The 22,113-nt window shown below is 40.2% G+C and overlaps 1 protein-coding gene across 1 annotated transcript in view; it reads right to left on the bottom strand.

Annotated features, from left to right (window-relative positions):
• LOC104921918 (polypeptide N-acetylgalactosaminyltransferase 10) overlaps positions 1-22,113 on the bottom strand; it is an 85,282-nt gene that overhangs the window by 26,736 nt on the left and 36,433 nt on the right. The window contains exons 4-6 of the mRNA XM_027273455.1: positions 21,133-21,299; positions 568-753; positions 48-231 (exon numbers count right to left, since the gene is read on the bottom strand). Coding sequence (XP_027129256.1) covers positions 48-231; positions 568-753; positions 21,133-21,299 — 537 coding nt within the window. The remainder of the gene's footprint in view (positions 1-47; positions 232-567; positions 754-21,132; positions 21,300-22,113) is intronic.

The raw sequence follows: 22,113 nt of genomic DNA, 5'->3' as shown, positions 1-22,113 counted from the left end.
ATGCAAAACAAAATTCTGTCAGATCTGTCAGAGTAATCTGCACTCACTCAAAGGGTTCACTAGGGTCATCCTTCTGCAGCTCTGTAGGGATGGGTATCCGTTTGTAGTACATTTCCCAGTCGAACGCCCCTCGCATGGCGTCCCCAGCTTGTGTCTCGTAGCCAAAGTTGTCATGGTCGATCACGTCGATCATCGGACACACGATGGTCTTCCTGTTCTGTGCAATTCGGTCTGAGAGACACAGAGGGAGGCGGTTAATGACAATAAATGAAGAAGAGAAGCAGTTCCCAAGCTTTGCTTGTCTCTACCAATGAATGTCTAAAGCTGCTCACGACTCTTCTTCACAGACTGCAGATGTCAGAGCTGGGAGCAGTTCAGCTACAGCATGATGTAACCTTCTTAGACTAAACATACAGTACAGAATCACCTGCTGCAAAAGCTTGACAGACAGCCATAGTGTCAGACAGCCGAGAGGAATTTTCTATATTTTTCATGCTTTTAAGTTGTAAAAAGTCCTCTTTAGAGGTCTTCCCTCTCGTTTCGTGTTTGTGTGCGTTCATTCCTCACCCAGCAGCGGAGGCAGCCAGTTGACATTGGCCTCACAGTGGGAGTCCAGGAAGGTGATGACTTCTCCTTTAGCGGCGCCGGCTCCGAGCAGGCGAGTCCTGATCAAGCCCTCCCTCTTCTTGGTCCTCAGGATGCGAACCTTTGGCAACCGCACCATGTACTCCTCTAGTGCCACCTTCAGGTGCTCTGCAAAGATGGAAAGAGACACAGCAGTACAGAACGATGAATGTGGAATAATATAAAATGGGATTAAGGAAGCAAAGGAGCAAATTAAGTTCAAACACTTTGCAGTAAATTAGTCTATGCTGAAAGCACAGCTTCAACATGGACTAAAAATATGCAGAAAAGATCAAAAGAAAACTAAACCATTAGTAGCCACCATCAAATAAGACATCTGCCTATGCCACATGCTCCAGACTGAAATGTTTCCCCGAAGGCCTCTACATCATAACACACTGTCACCCATACTGGGATCTTACTTTATATTTTCATTTACTTTTCTGCACTCACACATGGTTTTTTATATCTGTACTGCAGACACTAGACAGAATGTTACCCCAAAGAGAAAGAATCCAACTGTGAAGAATGAAAAATAAATTAAATCAGCCCCTCGTAACGATGTAGCCATAAAGACTTTTGGCAAACAACACAACATTTCCTCTCAAATTGCAATGATGCTCAACATTTCACCAGACAAAACTCATAATGCCAAATGAAGAAATTACAGATAATGTGGCATCCACTAATCTCTTCTTTTTATTGTCAGCGGGTAAATCACACAAGTTTCACAGTTAAAAAAATAAGCAGAAAATTAGAGTTGTTGGTGCCAAACATCGAAAAACTGATTTGGAGTCTTTCACAAGCTGCAGTGCCACAAATATATCTCAACGGAGACAAAGATGGCTGCCTGTTTAGAAAAAATTTAAAGATACAGAAAGAGAAGCATTAATCAATCAAAAAGAGAGCTATGCATACCCATTTCTTTCAAATCTTTCCTCAGAGCTGCCAGTGACAGAAATCAATCCTGTCCTAAATGGAGCCTGTAAATCTTTCTGCTCAGACATCAAGTCAGTTCTGACAGGTCAATAAAAAAAAAAAGAGCCAGACTCAAGGCCGTGTTTCATTCGCTGTCTGTCTACTGTCACTGTGTGTCCAAAGCTGAAAGCATCACAAAGAAACACTATGAAACAGACCGCCAACCCTTATCCAGATGTTCTTATATCCCTGATTACTGAAGTGATATATGCACTTTAAACCTTTTAGGAGTACTTTACCAGCATGATTTGAAGAGCCAATATAAAACATTATGGTTTGGAAAAAGGTCAGCTAAACTCAAATTTTGCATGCTCTTTAAATCTCTTCCTCTTTTTATCTACAATCTTTCCGATCTCCTTTTTAACTGAATACAGTACAAAGATAAGATTTTATTTTTTTTTGTAAATATACAGCCATTTTAAATGTGATGCCTCAACCTCTTCCATTAAAGTCGGGACAGGGTCGACAAAAGACATCAAAGTTGCGAAATAATCAAACAACGTGTTTGGAACCTTCTACAATAAAACAGGTTCACTGGTAACAGGTGTTAGCATCATGATTGGGTATCAATTGGGCATCCATCAAAGGCTCCAAAAAGATAGTCAACACATAGTTTCAATGAAATTATGGATTTCACCTACATTCCATAATATCACTAAAATATTCAGAGAAATCTCTGCATGTAAGGGCTCAAAAGTCTCAACATCAACATTGAATGCCTGTGAACTTCGACCACTGCATTAAAAACCAACATGACTGTATAAAGGATATTACTACATGGGCTCAGGAACCCGTCAGAAAACCGTTGTCAGTAAAGACAGTTTGTCAATGCATCTACTATTGCAAGTTAAGACTCTACCATGCAGAGGAAGCCAGGATATCAACAACATCCAGAAACACAGCCAACTTCTCTGGGTATGAGCTCATTGGTTTCTATATCACATCACTATCCCATATATCCGTCTATAAAATCACATATGTGTAGAGGCATCTGTCTAATACCATCCATCATCTCCTTGTTTTTCAGTCTCAACATGTTGCAGAAATTAATTTGCATCTAATGCTATCTTGATTGAAGGGAAGTCTTGATAAAATACCATATGTTACAAATCATAGCCAAGAATAGTGCCAGATATAATGTTGCCCATGGTGAGAAGACACAACAGATGCATGTGATAAGACACTCAAAATGTGTTTTTTTTAAATCAATCTATCTCCAGAAACACAAAGTGTTGTAATTTTAATTATTTTTTAATGTTGTCGTCTACACGCATCAACAGCCTCACAAAAATGAATCCAAATGTCATTGTTAGACACAGAGCCAGTGTTGCTTCAAATTACAAGAAGTGTAGTTTAATTTTCATCAACAATACAACAATATGGCCCCTTCAGGTGTTTGTATTTTGAACAATAGTGTATAAAGGCATGTGCTTTATCACTCTGAGGCTACACAGACTTGTTTAGGGCTGGGTATTGAACTTTATTTAGTACAGACAAAAATGTGTTCCTCCAAGACACTTATACTGCAGTTTATTTTTAGACAGTATTGGACACTGGGGGTGGTTTTCTTTTGTTAATGAACATATTTAGAAATATGTTTATATTCCTCCAAGTAGTGAATCGAAACAATGCCGGAACTCGGATATGGTTTGGCACTAGTATTGAAAAGTTGCAAGTAATATCAGTTAGCAAGACAAATTTAGTGTTGGTTTCACTCTCTTCTCACTCATAATAATAATAAAAATAAAATAATGCCATTGTTATCGTTTAATTCAATGGGGTTACCACCTTAATTATTACTCCTCAAAGTCATGTCAGATAATTGGTGATAACCATAGAGATATTTTAACGCCTTTTTAGGCCCTCTCTGACCCATGAAGGTTGCAGTTGCTCATCATACCATCATACCATGATTGCACTATGGCTGCCGAGATAATCAATATGCAATCAGGATGAAAGCTTTCAAGTTGGTGATTACAAAAACTGAGCCATGACATAAGTATTTGTTTACTAGTGGATTTTGAAATTAAGCTAATAATTTTGTATTGTGTCTAAGTGGATCGTACCATATGAGGTATGGAATTATTCTGCAGATGCGCTCCACAAATTGAGATTAAATGTTTCTATTGATGTCAGTTTTTGAGCTATAACAAAGAACAGTATTGACTTATTAAGTGTTCAGTAACACGCTCATCATAGCAATGAAGGAAGCAGAAGAAGTGACGGTGAGGTGTTGACATGACTAATGACTTGATGAACAAAACCCTGGTCAAAATATGAAACAGCGCTCTGCGGTTCATTTGAATTTCAAGGGCTTTTGAGCTAAGCTATTGTCGAGGTGTTCCTGTCTTTTGATTTTACTGATTCTGTTATACCAGCTGCTATAACAAACTAAAAATGATCATAGGTAATCAGCATTGGATTTGGCAAATCAAATCTTACCCAAAAAGATTTAGACTTTAAGGTCACGTCCATCAGTGTAATTTCAACAATAATAGTGAATAGTTTCGATTTTTCTGTTAGCTGTTTTTTGTTTAATCTTTTCTGCCTCTGTCTACAAACTTCAACACAAGAAAAGTTTGTAAGGCTTGACAAAAAGGGCCATTATTTGCAGAATACGGGAAGGCATTAATAAAATATTACCTCTGTCAGTGTTCCTCATTGATAGCAGTTCTTACAAATGGGCCACTGTCACTGAGGAACATCCCTCCCACACAACCACTAATTGGATTCTGAATATCAGAAAAGACGATGGGGGGAAGGGAGCAGTCCTTTGAAACCTTCACAGGACAAAGTGCTGCTTCTAAAATGACAGACAGGATGTCTTTATCTCTGTGTTATGATGTTTCCTTGTGCTTAATTTTTGCTTTTCTGCTCCTTTGTTCCTTTTCTTTATCATCCCCGCCTCATTCAGCTTACCATTCTGTTTTGATACCGTTTGGCAGCCTCTCATGGAGGCACTCCCAATCCCAACAGACAGCTGAAACATAGAGGACAGCAGGACTGGGCCAAAACCAACAAATCTGAAGCCAGCAGGTCCTCAGATCCTTCAGTGCTTTGTCTTTGCTGTGGTTTACTTCTGAAGAGACCCCGAGTAAATGACAGCCCAACCAAACATTACTTCATGTGACAAGCCAAATTGTTTGGGCAGAACCAGATCTGACCAGACATGATTAAAGCGGATCAAATTAGAAGAGAGCAGTAATCAAGACTGCCTGGGGTGGTCTGGTCTCAAATTAACCCGTGTTACACGCGCTAAAGTTTCTGCTTTAAGGCCAATTGATGGATTATTTACCAACAGGATAATTAAATCTGCTTGAAACATTAACATACAGTGCGGTCAGAATTGACAGATGGAATAGATTAATTAACATATATTATATCTGCTTATATTATAGCATGCTATAACCTATTTATTAAAGTTTATATGCCATTTACAAATGCCAACTCTGAGGGTTAAAATATTACTACAGTATCATTATGCACCATACTGTGGATATTTAGTTGATACAGGGAAAACAAATCATACAAAAGTCCAAAAATACCTATGTTGACGTATTGTTGTGTCACCTGACCATAAGTTGGTATCTGACCCACAGATTTCTGCAGACACTGGGAATTTTTCCTGATTTTGGTAGTTTGTTCTTCATTTTTTCCAGTTTGGTGTTCAGCAGTGAAACATGCTGAGTTGGGTTGAAGGCAGTGTACTAAAACAGTGGGACTTTGGTGTATAAAAAAAGTGTTTTTTAATATATATAGAAGAAATAGCTCAATACAGATGTGAAACCCTGAAACATTGTCAGAGCTCAGTGTCAGTTTTTCAACCTCATTTCAAATCCAATGTGTTGGAACACGCAGACAAGGTGAAAGGATGAGGACACATTCTTGATACTTTCTGACGGTACGTTTACACAGTGCAGCAGTTAATGATAATCTCTGTTTGATATGTGTTATTTTGGTTTTGTGCTTTACACGTTTTATTATATCTTTTATTATATTATTTTTTTTGGATTTATTGATGTATTCTTTTGCCCTTTGAATGTCTTATTATTTATTAAAATGATCACATTTTAATACAGTGTATATTTGTGTTTTAATGACATTTTCAGGTTTTCTGTTTTAAAAAAAAACTGTGGAGGATTTAATAGTTGCAAGCCCCTTGCATCTACATCTAGCATTAAGAAGAAACTATGGTGCCCACAAAAGGCCCTATCTAGAGTATGTGATTAGTTTGTCCATATAGAAACATGGCTGTTTTCCATTCCATTTCTGCCATATTCTGTACATACAATGTTTTGGACCTTTTACATAGAACATCAACCTGTCCACAGATTTCAGCCAGTAGTCAGTGGACAGGTTGACTGAAATACGTCCATTTGGATAAACTGGACTCATTTTCATCTTCATAACTGATCGATTATTCATCGTCTCCAATGACCAAAGTGAACTCAGTAAAGTCAAGTCAAATAAAGTAATTCACCTATGAATGACTAATCTGTAATTATTCTCGATTAAACTAACTCATCACAGAATTAAAATGTGCTGCAGGGTTTTGACACTGAAACAGAGGCTGAGGGGCTCCATAGGGTCGCTGCCACCCTGAGAGGAAAGCGCAAGCCTTCACCTTCATAATATGGCAATAAATCAGCCCATTAGCTATTAACCACAAGGAGACTGATTCAAGCTTTTGCCCTGCATGGGATGATTCTTACATAACCTTCCTAATGACAGCCAGCGAGATTAAACAGTGAACATTTGCATTGCATGTACAGTCCATTCAGCGACGGTGAGGGGAGCAGGAAAGGTTACCGCGTCTAATTATGAATGGTTAATTTGACCTGAATAAATTGGAATACGGCTCCTCTGGTTTACAGAAAATTGCCGAGGCAATAAATCACCCTAACGAGAGCAGGCTGATGTCTGCAAACACATTAGTCATTATTAGAAATGTGAAGTCCAGGACATGATGAGGGCTCAGACATCATCGATGCCTGGATCATTTCCGCAGACCCCATTTACCAAATAGGTGAACATTTGCTGCCCTCCATCTGTTTCTGCTGCAGGAATGTGTAGCGTCTTCCTCCGAGCCATTAATTAGAATTCAATCACAAACACTAAAACTGAGCACAGAAGAAGGACAGTGCAGTGTGGCCGGCAGAGCTCCATTTCATTGAGAGAAACATGCATCTGATGACAATTTACTATTATCAGTTGTTTATTTTAATCAGAAAATGAGCGCATAAAACATCCAATATATATATATTTCCATATAGTTCTTCAATGTCTCATTCCCTACAGCTGACTTTTGGGGGATGCGAAAGAGTGGAAGGGGGGATTTTCAAATCAATTAACCTCAAATTACAGTGGATCCAAAATGGCATCCAAATCTTTGTCTTTCCGAGGTGCTGGATTACTTCCCAGAAGTCTTGGCACAACACCAAGAAGCCAAGCTGCTAATGTATTCCTCCAAAACATTCGGCTGCTCCTGTGAACTCCATCACACATCTCCCATTCTTTTTTCCTGAGTGCCAGTTTGGGAACATTTGAATCTGCCTTTTTTTTTTTGTTGCATATAAGACACACACAGCTTAAAACAGCTTAAAAAGCTACTGAGGCGATGGTAAGAGATGTATTACAAAATGTGCACATTGCCGTCACGTCATAACACGATGAAAGCAGGATTTTGATGAGCAAGAGGAGAGGACGCACAATTTTGTGTATCTGTCTTGAAAGTCTGTCACACATTTACAGACCAGACACAGATGCTACATGACACAGTGACATCTGTATCAGTGCTGCTGAAACTGAGTACTTGTCTGGCATTACAGGGGATATTTTTGCCTATCGGGCTTTGATAACACGTTGATGCCAGTTATTATTTAAATTAAATTTTAATCTTAAACCTGGTCCGACACCAGGTGTAAAGTGCAATATGCTATTTGCTTGCAAATAACAAATGATATTATTACTAAAAATAAAAATATCATAAAGCGAAGTCAGTGATACAGCAAAGGAGACTAGAGGCAAGCTGACTTCATGAAGACAGAACAGGAACAGCAACAGAGACAGAGTCACTGTTAGTCACTGTTAACACGGCAGCACTGATGTTGTGTTCACTCCAAATCTCCAAACCTCATCCTGTCGAGCTACTCTTGTACTGCTGCTGTCGTCTGCTGTAAAAATATCCCCGTGGGGATTGTTAGTCCTTGAGAGAGTCATTGTCAGTGTCTGAACAGCAGCCTGCCAGCTCAGACCTGCGAGTTCAAGTTTTCCCTAAGACACTGTCGTCTAGCTTCTGTTATGACACGACAAAGGCAAAAGAGCAAGAGCTTTTAACACGTTTCCTGGCCCATGATCTCATTTTTTTCGGTTTCAAATCCGCATGGCCACATGAAATGTAGAGCTGGCAAGTCAGTCTGAGTCTTTAGTACTCTATTATTAAGAGCATAGAGGAGCCCTGAGGAGCACTGTGAGATTGAAATCATGACATCTATCCAACCTTTCACATGAGAGATCAGTATTGTAAATCTTCCACGACCTGAATTATGGATAATAAGTGACCCAACATGTGACCTAGATGCTTTGTTTCAGCCAGGACAGCCAACTCCAACTCATTTTTCTTCTTTTTTTCCGTCTAAAAAAGCAACAGGATGCATGAGCCACATCAAAAGAAATAAAAGAGGTAAATGAGGGTGAACAGAAAGAATGAAGAAGAAAGAGAAGAAAAGGGAGGAAAGAAGGCCACGGTGAGGAAGGATAAGGAGGGCTTGGAGAGATCATGGCCATTATTTATCACGACAGTAGACCGTTCATGCAGTAAGTGTGACACCAACGTGCTGATCAATAAAACACCATCTTAAAACCTTAACATAGCTCACAGGTATGTTTCCTAATGCAACCTTTATAGTTGCTACTTTCAACTTGCTGAACAACCAGAAATGGCATCTGTGCTCTCCAAGGAGGCTATTAAAACATAATAACAAGTCTTTAGCTCAAACACCACCCCGTCTCTTATTGGCCATTTCTCTTATCATTGCTCATTCGTTTCTTTCCGCGTTTTCCTCCCACTCGCTTTTGTGCTTAATGGTTAACTCGCACTTATGATTGTTTTGGTACTAAGAATGCCCCCATTAAGCTGGCAGGATGCCAGTTACTTCCACTATTACAGATGCTAATGACTCTCCTTGGGGAGCAGCTCCAATTCTCAATTTAAACTTCAATGAAACAGAAACAATAATAACCGCTTTATGGAAACAAGACAAAACAAACAATGTGTTCTGTGAAGTCGTGTTCGTCCCTTTGTTAACGCGGACGAGACATTTTCAACGTAAAACTTGAAAACAGGGAGAAAATGACAAGATAGAGCGCTACGTTAAATGAGGCACGCCGGATTAAACCTAATTTAGGAGGAGGAAGGAGGAACATTAAATAACTTTTGATCCATTTGGTGATATCACATGCAAATATTGTGTGACAAGCATTTATTAAAGACAGCTCATCACATGCTTTTCTCTCTCAATCTCTCCCTTCTACGCTAACATGCCTGGACACTTACAGGTGCTAATGAAGTCGTCCTCCCCGGAGAACAGCTCTCATCTCTCAAGTACACTCCAATTAAAAAAGGAGGGGAAATAAAATAAACACTTGCTAAAACGTATTAACGTGCTCCCCTGCTTCGTGCTGCCTCCTGTGTAAAAGCACCGTCTTTTACCCCCTGGCCCTCCAAAACGCAGCTTTATTAGAGCAAATAAAAATATCTGAGAAATTTTTTTTACCTGCGGCTGGAGAGCAAGGCAGAGAAAAGTAAAAAATAAAAAAATGTCCAGTTTAGCAGTATTGAAATGTGTCTCTATGCTGTTTTGAACACATTCAGTGAGCAGAAAAATAGAAGTCCTGACCCCACAGATCGAGTGGGGACCATCCTTTCCAATAGCACATGCTGCATGTGTCCATGCATAAATACAGCAGGAGCACAGAAACTCAGTACTTCAGCGCTTTGCACCTGAACAAATAACTCTTAAAATGCAATTTAAAGCAACACCGTGGAAGTTTTCTACCATGAAATGACAGATTTTGAATCATTGTGATGCTACACTGGACTTCAATCAGGTGAATGGTGTCTCCGTCATTCCCACTCTGCTCCCTGTACACACCCCGCACAATGTCAACTCTGTGTACAATCTCCCACAAGAAGTATGTAACGCTTTACGGCACACACTACCGACTGTTTTGATTTTGGTGACAATGAATCATATTTCTCTAATGTTCGACACCTATTAACTGGTAACTACCTAGAAGCGTCAGGTTCTTTGCCCTGGCTAGCTTGACTTTTGACTCCTTCGTCTCCTCAAAATGTTTCCAAATGTGTTTAGGGTTAGGGTGATAATATAAGTCGAGCAGGGTAGGTCATGACTTCACTATCCTTCCAAAAAATGGCCTAAGTGGTATTGGGTCAGTGAAATTCAGAGACACACATTTGATCCTGCATTTTGAACAGTATTGGCGTCATTTCCAATACTGGTAACAGCATCAGAAGAACTACAAATACCAACAGAGAATGTGCCACATTATGGAAACAATGCCATTACATGATGTGATTAATAACCCAGCTACCTAAACTGAGATGAACTTGAATACATGATTCATAGGCAGATATGACACAAATGCTAAAATTCAAATGCGAAGCTTTCCTTTCACAAGTTAGAGCTATCGAGATCGACTCCTTACAATTTAAATCAGCTGCTGTGGCTGTTGATAATATCCAGTTATAAGCTTTTCTGAGAGACAAGAATGACTGTCCTTCATAGTCTGTCTAGCCAGCTATCACTGGGACACTGCAGGTCCTTTGTTGAGTCACTGCCACAACTTGTGTCAGCTGTTATCAGGTCCAGAGGTGGTCCACTGCAGTACTAAACAGGGTCTCCAGCACTCTGCTCCACTCTATTTCAGCAGCGTCACATTGTGGATCATGTACCTGTGCGCCTACATGTTCAGACATGTAGATGACAGACGGCGAGCAGGGTAATCTGTGGAGAAAGTAGCCCATTAGCTGAGCTAACCTTGAAAGTATCTGGGAGGTGGGGAGGCCGGAGCAAGCCAACAACACCCCTGCAGGGAGAGGCTGAACATCCTTCCTGCACAGGCTGTGGAAATTCAATTACAGCCTAATGAAGAGTGAGCTGACCTCCATTCACCATCACCACTCTCTCCTCCTTCCCTCCCTCCCTCGTTTCACTCAGCTGAAGCTTATCATGGACTGTAGCTGGGCAGGTTAGCAGGTATAACTAGTTACATTGACACTCTCTGCCTTCCTTGATCCAGTCATTATTACACTGCATTCCTTTCCTGTTGTTCCTGTTTCCTCCTTTTCGGGCTGCTTTTTATTGAGCACTGCATCCTGTTTAGTCTGTTTTCCTTAAAGGTGCATAGTATAGGGTTTAAGACGGGTGGGGCAACAGAAAGGAGTCGCACATCTGGGTACTGTGTGATTGTGTTGATGCAAATGCAGAGGTCTTTGCCAGTTTAAAGGCTGTGTAAAGTAAGTATAAATAAATGTTCTGAGGAGAAAGTCTTATTAACCACCCAGTCAGACGTTGAAAATGTGTCACATGAGTTCAGAAAATGACATAACTAACTCTGACTTTGACTAACTTTGAAAGACTCGAGATGTTCAGCGTGACCTCAGTGTGTCATCGAGCCACCCTTTAGGACCGCCCATAAAATCCTGGACTGAAAACTGGTGAAAAACTTTTCTTTTCACATGTTTACAGCAACTATTTTCCAACATATCTGAGCTATTTTGAAATAAATCTCACTTTACTTTAATAGCATAAAATAGCAATACTACATTATTGCTTTTTAGCTGTTAGTCAGTCAGGCAAACAATGATCTAGCACTGGAATTGACATCTCAATATAGAAAGAAGTAAATAAATGGGGGGTTGATGCGAGATTTTTTAGGCCGCTTACATCAAACATACATATATCACTTTGTCTGTGTTTTTCTGTAGCATCAGTAACTAGCCTGCAATGAGGTCTTAGCCACAGACGTACAAATATTGACTGGCTGGGTCTCACAGTTTACCATTTTCATCCTCTCTGTGGATGGCTCCCTCAAAGGTCAACTCTGTAAAGACAGCTTGCTATTTTGCTACAGCATTATCTGAACAAAGTTGCTTAGATAACTAAGTGGAGCTGCTTCGACCCTGCGAGCAAATCCATCAATGAATTGATTTTCACAGTAAATTTTCCAGTCAGATAAAACGGTTTTGATAATACTGAGTCAGTGGACTGATTTATGTACTAACACAATTATTTTTTAATTATTATTATTTTTTTGGATAATCTATGCCCGAAGAATGTGTGGTCGCTTACATGATGTGAAAAAAGAGGAATATAAAAGAGGACCATAACATCAAAATGAGGGGTGTTTGTTTTCATCATCATGACAGCCTTTTTGCCAAATTGGTATTTTTCACTTGTCCTGCTGCCAAGATGGCAATCCATCTCTTTAATGCTTACTCAGACTGCATCGTGAGTAAGATAATCTGGTTATGGTGTCATTTGTTTGCCAGGAACTGACATGCTCATTTTTAGACTCCAGACTCAACACTTTCCATCACAAGCTAAAAGAAAGAATGGAGCCACTGATATTATGTGTGGTGATAAATATTTCTGTTGGCTCTAATTATCCGTTTCATTCATTCCATTGTAAAAGTTTGACATTTGTGTCTATTTCACCATCAGCTGTGCCAGAGATCTTAGACACAGATGCGGGTTGATAAAAAGTCATAAATTCAATTCATAGCATCCACCTCACCTCTCTGTCTTTCCCATTATCGCTTCCTCCCTCCCATCTCTGAATGTTGTTTCATGCCTCTTGATTACTCCATTTCTCACTCTATGACTACATTTAATGCTCCTGCCCATTTATCACCTGCCTCCACGCTGAACTGTGCTTTCATTCTTCCTGCCAAAACATGATAATCGCCATTAAAAACATGTCATACCGTCTCAGATGTCTGGAAATTGACAAATGAGTACAGAACTAATTACTGGAAAAAATTAATTGGAAAAAAAGAAAAAAAGAAAAACTCACAAATATTTCAGAGCAGAATCTATCTTGTTCAATTTATTCTATACTAATATTTTTCCCAAATAAGATATTTCTCTCGTTTTTCCAGATTGTTGTCTAATTGATCCCATCAGGCACTGGACAGCCGTTGAATAATTGTGTAATCAATCTCGACTTTGTGACAGGTTTCCATCGCAGGAGGTGACGCTGCAGTGTGGCTCGGTGGTCCAGCTGAGAGGGATCGTCTCTGTCACAGACCACAGTTAACCATGATGGATACATATGGGCTCACACCGTCCCCGCTTTAATAAAACTCCACTATGAAGATGTCTAAGTCCAATAACATGCCAGAGATGAGATATGAAAGGAAAATATGAAGTTGCCCTTTGGCTGACAAAATGTTGTTGTTGTTTTTTTTAGCAAAGTGTTTTTTACTTTTCTTTAATAACACAGAAGCATTAATGATATCTAATCTAGTCATATTTTGCCCTGAGTGGGTAAAAGACGATGAGAGAGATAAGCGAGCTGACACAGCAGCTGGCTGAGTGCAACTATCACATAAAATGCAGGACTCTTATAGCGACCTCACTGCATGATTCAAAATGTCATACATGTGTAAAAATACACCAAAAGTGGTTCTTGCAGACGTGCTGGAATTTACAGCTGAGATTGTCGGATATAAAATCTTACCAACAAAGGAAGCTGCTAGACTATAAACCAAAACAAGTAAAAGACACTGACATGAGAGCCAGCCAGTTTTACTCACATTGGCATGTTTGGTGGAAACTTTTAAGAGCTTATCTTGTCTTTATTCTTCAGATCAAAGGGCAACATGAGAGTGGAAACCAGTAAACACAGGGGCTGAAAGACACTAAAATGCTTCGCAGATCTTAAAGGGACCTGCAGAGTCCGGGGATCGTTTCTGTGGGTTCATCACGAGCAACACTTTTCACTTTACATGTAGTCGTTTCATCCATTAATACAAAAATATCAGCGCAGCTTTAAGGGGTAAAGAGGCTATTTCATGGTCTATGGTAGTTAATAGGTAGTGTTTTCTTTAATCTATAAACAATTTACTGTGCTCAATGATTCCTTCACAGCTGCCGGCATCCTCTTCTCATGATGTCAACCAGGTGTACTCTACTTAGTAATGAACCTCGGGCGTGCCACAGCAGCTCATCCGAGGAGATTCCCTTTTATCTCGGGAAGAAAGGTTTCATTTTGAGGCTTCTGTGGGAGGAAAAATTGGTCCCTCTGCCTTTTCTGTGATGGATTTCTATGGATTTCTTTATGATTGTTGAATGTCAGACGAAATAGAACACAAAACAAAACAAGAAAAAAACAACACTTTCTCTTTGATTGAAGGACTCACAGTGAAACCTGACATTTACTGCTGTCAACAACCTTCCACTGAGTAAAGTAAAGTGAATAACAGCACAGATTAGCAGGGAGAACAAAAGTTAGGTCAGTAACATGACAGCCGACAATCCCAGCAGTCAGTGAAACTGACGGGGAAGTCAGATTTATGAGCTTTGTTGATGTGATCCCTGGAAAAAGGTGAATATCACACCCACCTATTTGGACTGCAACTGTTGAAAATTTCCAGGACTATGTCAGCATGGCCAATATGCCATGTTTCGTGTATTACCCACAATACCAGCACAGAAACTACGCAATGCACTGCTGTAGACGGGGGCAGCCACAAAGGTTAATATAAGTCTAATTGTATGTTCTATTTAGAATATGTCCACCTCTTTATAGACAGGAAACTCAAGTCTTATGTATATCGATCTATGTCTGTCTTCAAACCCACCAGGCACCTCTAACAAAAAATGTATTTTACCTCACAGAATACAGGAGTTGTTAATCCATCACTGTCTCGATCAGTGAGTTAGAAAGGGCTGTCTGACAGCAAGGTAAAGTGGTGAAATTATTCTAAATATAACGTACACTTAGACTGACACTGATTTTTTATGTGTCTAAAATACCCTTTGCCGCTGCCACAGCAGTATATTACTTATCTTCCCTGCTGGTCCTCCTGTCCTGCTTCTTCAAACTGGTGACTAATGTCTACTGTAGATAATACACTGACTATGAATATGTACGTCACACAACTATACTTCAAATAACCAGAACTACACATTTAAGCAAATTGGATACAGACAAACTCAGGTCACAGAAGGAAGTTAACAAGCTGCCATTACTCTGCTACATGGAATCAATTTTCACTTTAATTCATTACCAATATATATATCGTGTTTATATTCAGAGTGGCATGCTGACAGGCCGGAGGACAGTGTTCACCTGTGGTGAGTCGCTGATCTCTTGCTGACTGACGGTACATCTTGTTACTTATTAAAAGATGGAACCATGCACAAATAAACTACTTTGGGGGAGAACAAGTCAGCTCTGTTTTTGCTTCTGTAGAAGTTCCCATGAAACGGAAAGAGTGCTACTTGCTTCCTCATATTAACGCGTTTCCCGGGAGGGACTTGTCGTGAACAGGTGATTAAAGTAGTCAAAAGCAGAGTATGCTTTACACCCTCACCTCTATGCAGCTAACGCTATGAGCTAGTGTCAGTATACTTGGCTGGATCTGACATCGAAGACAAACCTCCAAAGACCAACGGTGGTCATTTTGGCAGGAATACAGTAGCCTAACGAGGTGGTTTTCATCCTGAGTTTGGCTCCTGGCATCTTGGGAGTAAGTCAGTTCGGTTTGCTGCACGGCTGCTTAGCATTCTTTCCCTCGGGAAAGTCTGTAAACCACCATGGTAGTGTAATATTATCTTTGTTGTCTCAGAGGCTGTATTTGATCTTGGTCCACTTTAGTTGCCTGCTCAGTTAGTAGCAGTTAATTATAAGTTAGCTAGAGGTTTCTGTCCACCAAGAAAGTCGCATAGAGTTGAAGCTGAGCAGTCGGAAAACATCAGAGGTAAAACCAGCAAATATATTCTGTGTAAAATATGATCCAGTTTCATCAAAATCACTGAATAAAGTAATCAGTAAGACTGGGCCATGGATACATGCAGCAGCCCTCGAAATCACTCTCAGACTCAGACTGTGGTTTAGAAATACCCCAAAAATAACTCACAAGTGATGACTTTTTGTCATTGTTATAGAAATGGCATAGAAAAACAAACCATTAGAAATAAATTCGAAAACTCTGTCTCGCACATACTGGACACACACACACACACAGTAAAAGGTGATAAAAGAGAAGCACAAACAAGAAGAGATGTCGAGAGATGAAACAGGGCGTCGACACGTAGATGGAGGCACTAAAGATAAGAGGCATCAAGAAAAGACAGAAAGAAAACAGGGAGAGACAAAGAAAGGGATTACAGACAGGAAGGGGCAAAAAAACAAAGAGAAAAGAAGCAAGAAAGAGAGGAAGGGAAGAAAGGAGACATTAACAAAGATGATGAGGGGAAGAGAGAGGAGATAAAAACAGCAGGTTTCAGTGTTTGCATGTTATCGGTGAGTCACTGCTCAGCCTGACTGAACTTCTCCGACAACACAGAGGTGAGCGTGGGCGAGAGACAGTGAGAAAGGCAGAGCGAGGAAGTGCATGGACGTAGAGAGCGAGCTGGAACTGAGACCATTTTACACTAACAAGGTGATACCTACTCAAAAAACAGATGAATATGGATGCAAATATTACCAGATGTAATTTTGGTATTCACACACTCGTGGGAGGAACAGGAAATTATAATCATAATTGGCTGAGATTTTCCTCCAAACATTATTGCTGCAAAAGCGCAAGAACAGCTTGTGTAGAGAAGGGTGTAAACCTTTCTGACTCTGGACAGATTGAATTTCAAAATTATAAATATTGTGCCACAGTTCAAAAAAGAAAAAAGTTCCAAGGTGTCTTTTTACTCTGCAGCCTGGCTATGTGTTGCTGTGCTGAAGGCACCTATCTGCAAACCCTAACTGTACTTTACTTTAAAGCATTTTCTCCTGGAGAAAGCTGATTTCTTGGTTCACTAAAAATGAAAATGACACTAGGTAGTTTCCAAAAAAATAGTTTCCACCGCAGAAGATCCAAATGACCCAACAAAAAATGTAAAAAAAAAAAAAAAGATATAAATAACAGTAAAGTCGGAATAAGAAAGAAACCTGAGTATGGTGGGAAGACACATGACAACAGTAGAGCTGATTAGAAATATGATCTGGGCATGGCGACTGATTGGACAACATGTCCTCACTCCTAACTTGCCAAAAACGGCAGCTTGATCAGTGGCCTTACACTTCAAACTAGGACGATAGTGTCAGTTCTGCACATGTGGGACTCCCCAGTCAAGTTAGCGATAATAAATATGCAAGGTCCAGCTAGACTTTCAAAAAAACAGCTCGCTGAAAAGCATTTCACATTTTATGAGTTTGAATGATCGCAGTTTGGTTAGGAACAAAAACTACTTGTGGGTTTGGGTTACGCAATAATGTAATGTAACGTCGGTTGTGCAAGTCATTTACCATTTATGTTAGAAAGAAGTCAAAGTTGAGTTTTGGTTTCACACAGATCGCAGATTTGTCTCCTGGGTGAAAGTCTGGTGTTTGTTTGACCCATGCATCCACTACATCCACCTCCATGTGCAGTCTTTCTCACTTTTTATACTACATCACCTGACTTGACCCGATCTCTCCATCCAACCTCTCACCCAAACCTAGTCCTTACTATGGACATAAATTAGCAGCAGTGTGCTGTCTCTGCATTTACTCGTTGTTCAGTATACGCCCCTTTCTGGCTGCATGCAAAAATAAAATAAAAAATAAATAAATAATAATAATTGTAATGTTGTATTTTCATTTCCAGCTTTACTGACCTGCTGCAAGTCGATTTTACATTTCCAGGCTAACAGAGTGACTCAATATTAAATTTTCAAAAAAAAGTTTTATTCCCAAATATTTAATGTATGAATAAAGTCAGAAATAATGAGGATCTAACTGTTATTTATAATTTCAAATTTAAAACATGCAATACACTGAAAGAAGATGGGCAGTTTATGTGCGATGATCATTGTTCCACACAGGAAACGTTGAGTTCAACACTGTTTTTAAGCAGCAGTTAATTTCTTCAGTTTGTTCTTCCATTTAAAGTAGACCTAAGCTTAACAGAGACTTTATTCTTTGTCATGTTGGAAGAAGCAGCAGCGTACTGCTGACTGCACAGTGGAAAGGAATAGAGAAGCAGGGCACAGTGGGGAACAAACAAATATAGAATGAACGAAAGCCATCTGACCCCCGCCTTGAATTTGATGATCCTTGACTTACAAAGATCCCCGACTGACACAGTCGAAGCTCCTCACAGCTCATACTCATACTGTTCTTTGTGTTTCTCAGACACTATGTTCACCTAAAAACACAGTTTATATTTAGCATGATATGATGAGAAACAGACCACAATCCACCCGAAGCTTTCCTGAACCCCAAAGAGAAAAGTTTACTGCTTATATAAAAAAAAACACAAAGTAAACTACAGTACAGTGTAGCAAGCATACAGATGAACATAAACCATCAGGTATCCTTTGTGTCAAATATGAACAGTAGAATTAATTCTGATTTTCAAAAGGAGAGCTGAGTCTCACTGCAGCGAGGCTCTGATTACACAACGTAGAAACTGGATATTAATTAGCACCTCAGAAAGTATAACTACACTTGAAAGTGACTCATCAAAAAAAAGCACTCATCAATTGTTTATCTTTTTCATGTCGACTGTGAAGTACCAAAACAAGACAGCATCGGTTAATGTAGCATCAGTATTAGTGCAAGTAAGCAGCAGAGAGATTCGCATGCATCGAGAAACGTGACTGAGAAGGTTTGAACCTCGCACTTTAACACGCTGCGGGTCCTATTTTTGTGGTGGTGCAACGACCAGTACCTTGAAATTCTGTGTTTGTGGTATGTGAATGTGAGTGTGAATACTTCCAGCCCGACCCTGATAAGGATAAGCGGTTATAGAAAATGAATGGATGTTTGTGGTATTCTGGTGCTCACTGTAGAGTTCACAGGTGGGAGGGTTATTCAATAGTGGCAGCAAAAAGTGAGTTGGTGTATCGGTGTGTATCGGAGTGTATCGGTACTCGATACTTTTCAGGTATGGACTGAAACAACCCGGTACCAAGTAGTATTGAAACTGCGCCTGTCAGACGATACCTGCATTCGGTTCTTTTTATACCCAGATCAAGAAAAAAATTACTGTTTCTATGGTTTTGCTCGCAGCCAATCACCACAAGCGTTCTCCGATTCAATGCTCCGTGTGATTGGTCCACCAATAGTTTGTATGGCGGTAAAGTGCGTTCAAGCCGTGCCGAGTTGCCTGGTTATCATTACGATATGCCGGTGACATTTACGCAACCGACTTCTTTCTTTTCGTATGATTAATATCGAGTTAAGATGAAAAAAAGTATCGAATGAAGTACTCAGTTGGTATCGGTATCATTTTAAGGGTACTGGTATCGAAAATCTTTAAACGATACCCAGCCCTATGAGTTGGTGGTACTTTGGTAGAAGAGGTGTCTTAAAAAGTTATGCTGAGAATAGAGACATGGTTTTGTCAACAAGAGCCAAATAAATTGTTATGGAAAATGTGCAAAAATTAGAGTGCAGTCTTCCACCGAGGTTTTGAGGATGTCGGAGGTGCCTCTTATGTTTAGTTGTATGTTTATTTCTTACAATCCAGATCATTTTGCCACAAACACTGGTGTTCATCTTGGCCAGTATTTTTTCCTGTAATCCTGCTGAAAACATACACTGGCAGAGGTAATTAAACACAACCAGTAGATGTGTTTTAATGTTGGACAAAATGTCAGTTGAATTTATCAATAAATAAATAAATACGAGTGATTCTCACAGTATCTGTTGTCCACGGCTGCTTTATAAAAAGCTTCTCAGCCAGTTCATTAAATCCCTGCAGCCATCTGAAGACAGCAGGACAGATACGTAGATAAATCTGCAGCCTGTCATTACACACGGCCGACTGGTGTCCTTGATTAAATCGCATGCAAATGACACAGGCTGCTACACAAAACACACACTTCTGCACAGCAGAATAGTCAACAACTCAATATTCTACCTGCTTATGAGGCAGACATCAGATTACAGAGACTCTTTAGTCCTGTGGCACAGCAGCTTTTACAGTTTTTAATCAAATGCTCCTGCATCATAAATACACTGCAATACAGCAAAGTTATGATTGGAAATCATGTTGGATTCATGCAAACATATAAAATGCTAATTAATTTTTGTGGCGCTCGTCCCTCGTCCAAAAAAAAAAACATGATTTCTCGGAGAAGCAGATTCTTCATTTGCTCAGCTATTATTATCACCTTGTGTCACTGTGGTTGGCTCAGCTCAGGACGAATGGCTGAGAGCGTATTTATCAATCAGCGGACAATCTCAAATGACCTCGCCAAGCCCTTCTGCACTTTGAACTGCTGCACATACATGAACCAAAACAACAGTCCGTGTGCCTCATGTAAGATGGCAAAAACACACGACTGAAATACACAGTCATCTGAATGTCTTTTCTCCTCTCTGTCTCATCATATATATATTTTTAGAGCATTATTTAATACCAAAGGAAATGGAAAAGAGAACAGGAAATTATGCTTCACACAGCGGCTGTGAACCAGCCTTAATGATGAATATCTTGTTCTCTCCTCCAACTCAGACCCCGGCGATAATATTGCACTTGTCCCCCCCGATTTATTATGTAAGGGTTCAAAGCCGTACATTAACTCCAGAGTTCAAACTGATTAAGCCAGCCCGTGTGAGAATACCGATCCACGCCAGAAAGTGGATTTCTCTCCATCGCTAATGCTACCGGGGGTCACACGATGCCCTCATCATCACCATCTGCTCAGAGGTTACCGCGCTCTTCAGCTCCAATATGATTTTCATGTAGCCCGTGTGGAAGCTCGAGGCTTTGCGTTGAGAAATAATCTACAAGTCTCAGTTCAGAAATAAAAATGCAAACCAAAAAAAAATGAATCATATCCCAGCAGAACCAAAGTTCACACACTCAAGAGGAGAGCGATGAGCTTTGTGATGCTAGATGCTCTCGGGTCTTGATAATAAATGGCCGACTGGGCCGGTGACACAACACATTGCTGAAACACTGACTCATAAGTGCGTGTGTGTTTGTGTTATTTCTCCTTCTGTCTGCTTATGAAAAAAAAAAAAAAAAACCTCTTGAGAAGTAATTTTGGCTTCTGCAGAAGCTGGCTGATGCTTTTGTTTTCTGATTATTTGTGTCACTAACACTTGCAAACAAATAACACAGTGGTATATGTAAGAGAAAGACGGAGGAAGAAGATGCCACGGTACACTTCAAGTCTCAGTTATTACTAGCAAGCCAGTACTGACTGCAGCAGTGCTCGTGTATCTGTGTGTGCACAGTGGCGCAGGTGTGTTTTCTGATCAGTGGTGTGTGTCAGTGTGTGCCCTCGGTACCTTTGTCGCTGAAGTCGTCGACCAGGATGACTTCTGCTATGAGCTGTGGAGGAGAGCGGTTGAGCACGCTGTGAACGGTCCTCAGCAGCGACGACCAGCCTTCGTTGTGGAACGGGATGATGATGCTGGTGTTGGGCAGCTTCTCTGCATACAGCTTCTGTTTACAGCTGCACAAACACAGGAAACCAGATGAAGAAATGAAAGAGGGAAGTCGACCAGAGTGGATCACACCTGCTTAAAAAAATATACATATTATTAGCCACGCTACGTGGTGTGGCTCTAGAGAGGCGTTCAGTCCAACATCCTGGTCCAGACTGAACTGTAAATAACTGTTACACACACAGAAGTTTAATTTCAATTGTTAAAAAGGAACGATTGTTTTATGACAGAACTGTCATAAAAATGTGCAAGGCACTATCCAGAGCAGTGTTTGTCACAGTTTTTACACTGTGTACCATCTCAGAAAGTAATAGGCTCTCCAAGTACCACCATTATGTCAGATGTTAAAATACAGCAGTGTTGGACGACCACATTCAGCTACAAACATAGTTTGAGAACCAGTGATCTAGAGCCTACGTTTGGGTTGGGAACTTGCAGGTGAGGCCACTGGGAGAAACACGACTAAGCATATTCAGTGGGTCTGGAACCTGGAAGTTAGAAGTCTAATTCCTTTTGGGGTGAATAGGTACCATCTTGGCATTCAGTATCTGCTTCTATTATTCAGCTGTGCTCTACTGTAGACGCATTGTATGTTGGTTTCAGTTTGGCTGTATAGTCTTCCTCATAATAATAGCCAGTAGGGCTCAAGTCTCTTAAAAGATTTCCCAAAAAGTTAACATTAACAATAAATGTTGGAATGCTTATTAACAGTGAGGAAGAAAGTCATCTGGAACCACAGACACAAGCCTTTTCTTCAGCGTACCGCAGCTCGCTCAACCAGCTCCACCTGAACAACGCGTTGCTCTTTTAATAAGATGTAAT

The sequence above is a fragment of the Larimichthys crocea genome, chromosome XXII (genome assembly GCF_000972845.2).
Source record: "Larimichthys crocea isolate SSNF chromosome XXII, L_crocea_2.0, whole genome shotgun sequence".
NCBI lineage: Eukaryota > Metazoa > Chordata > Actinopteri > Sciaenidae > Larimichthys > Larimichthys crocea.
Note: the sequence above shows the minus strand (reverse complement) of the source record. Positions and strands in the feature narration are given on the sequence as shown.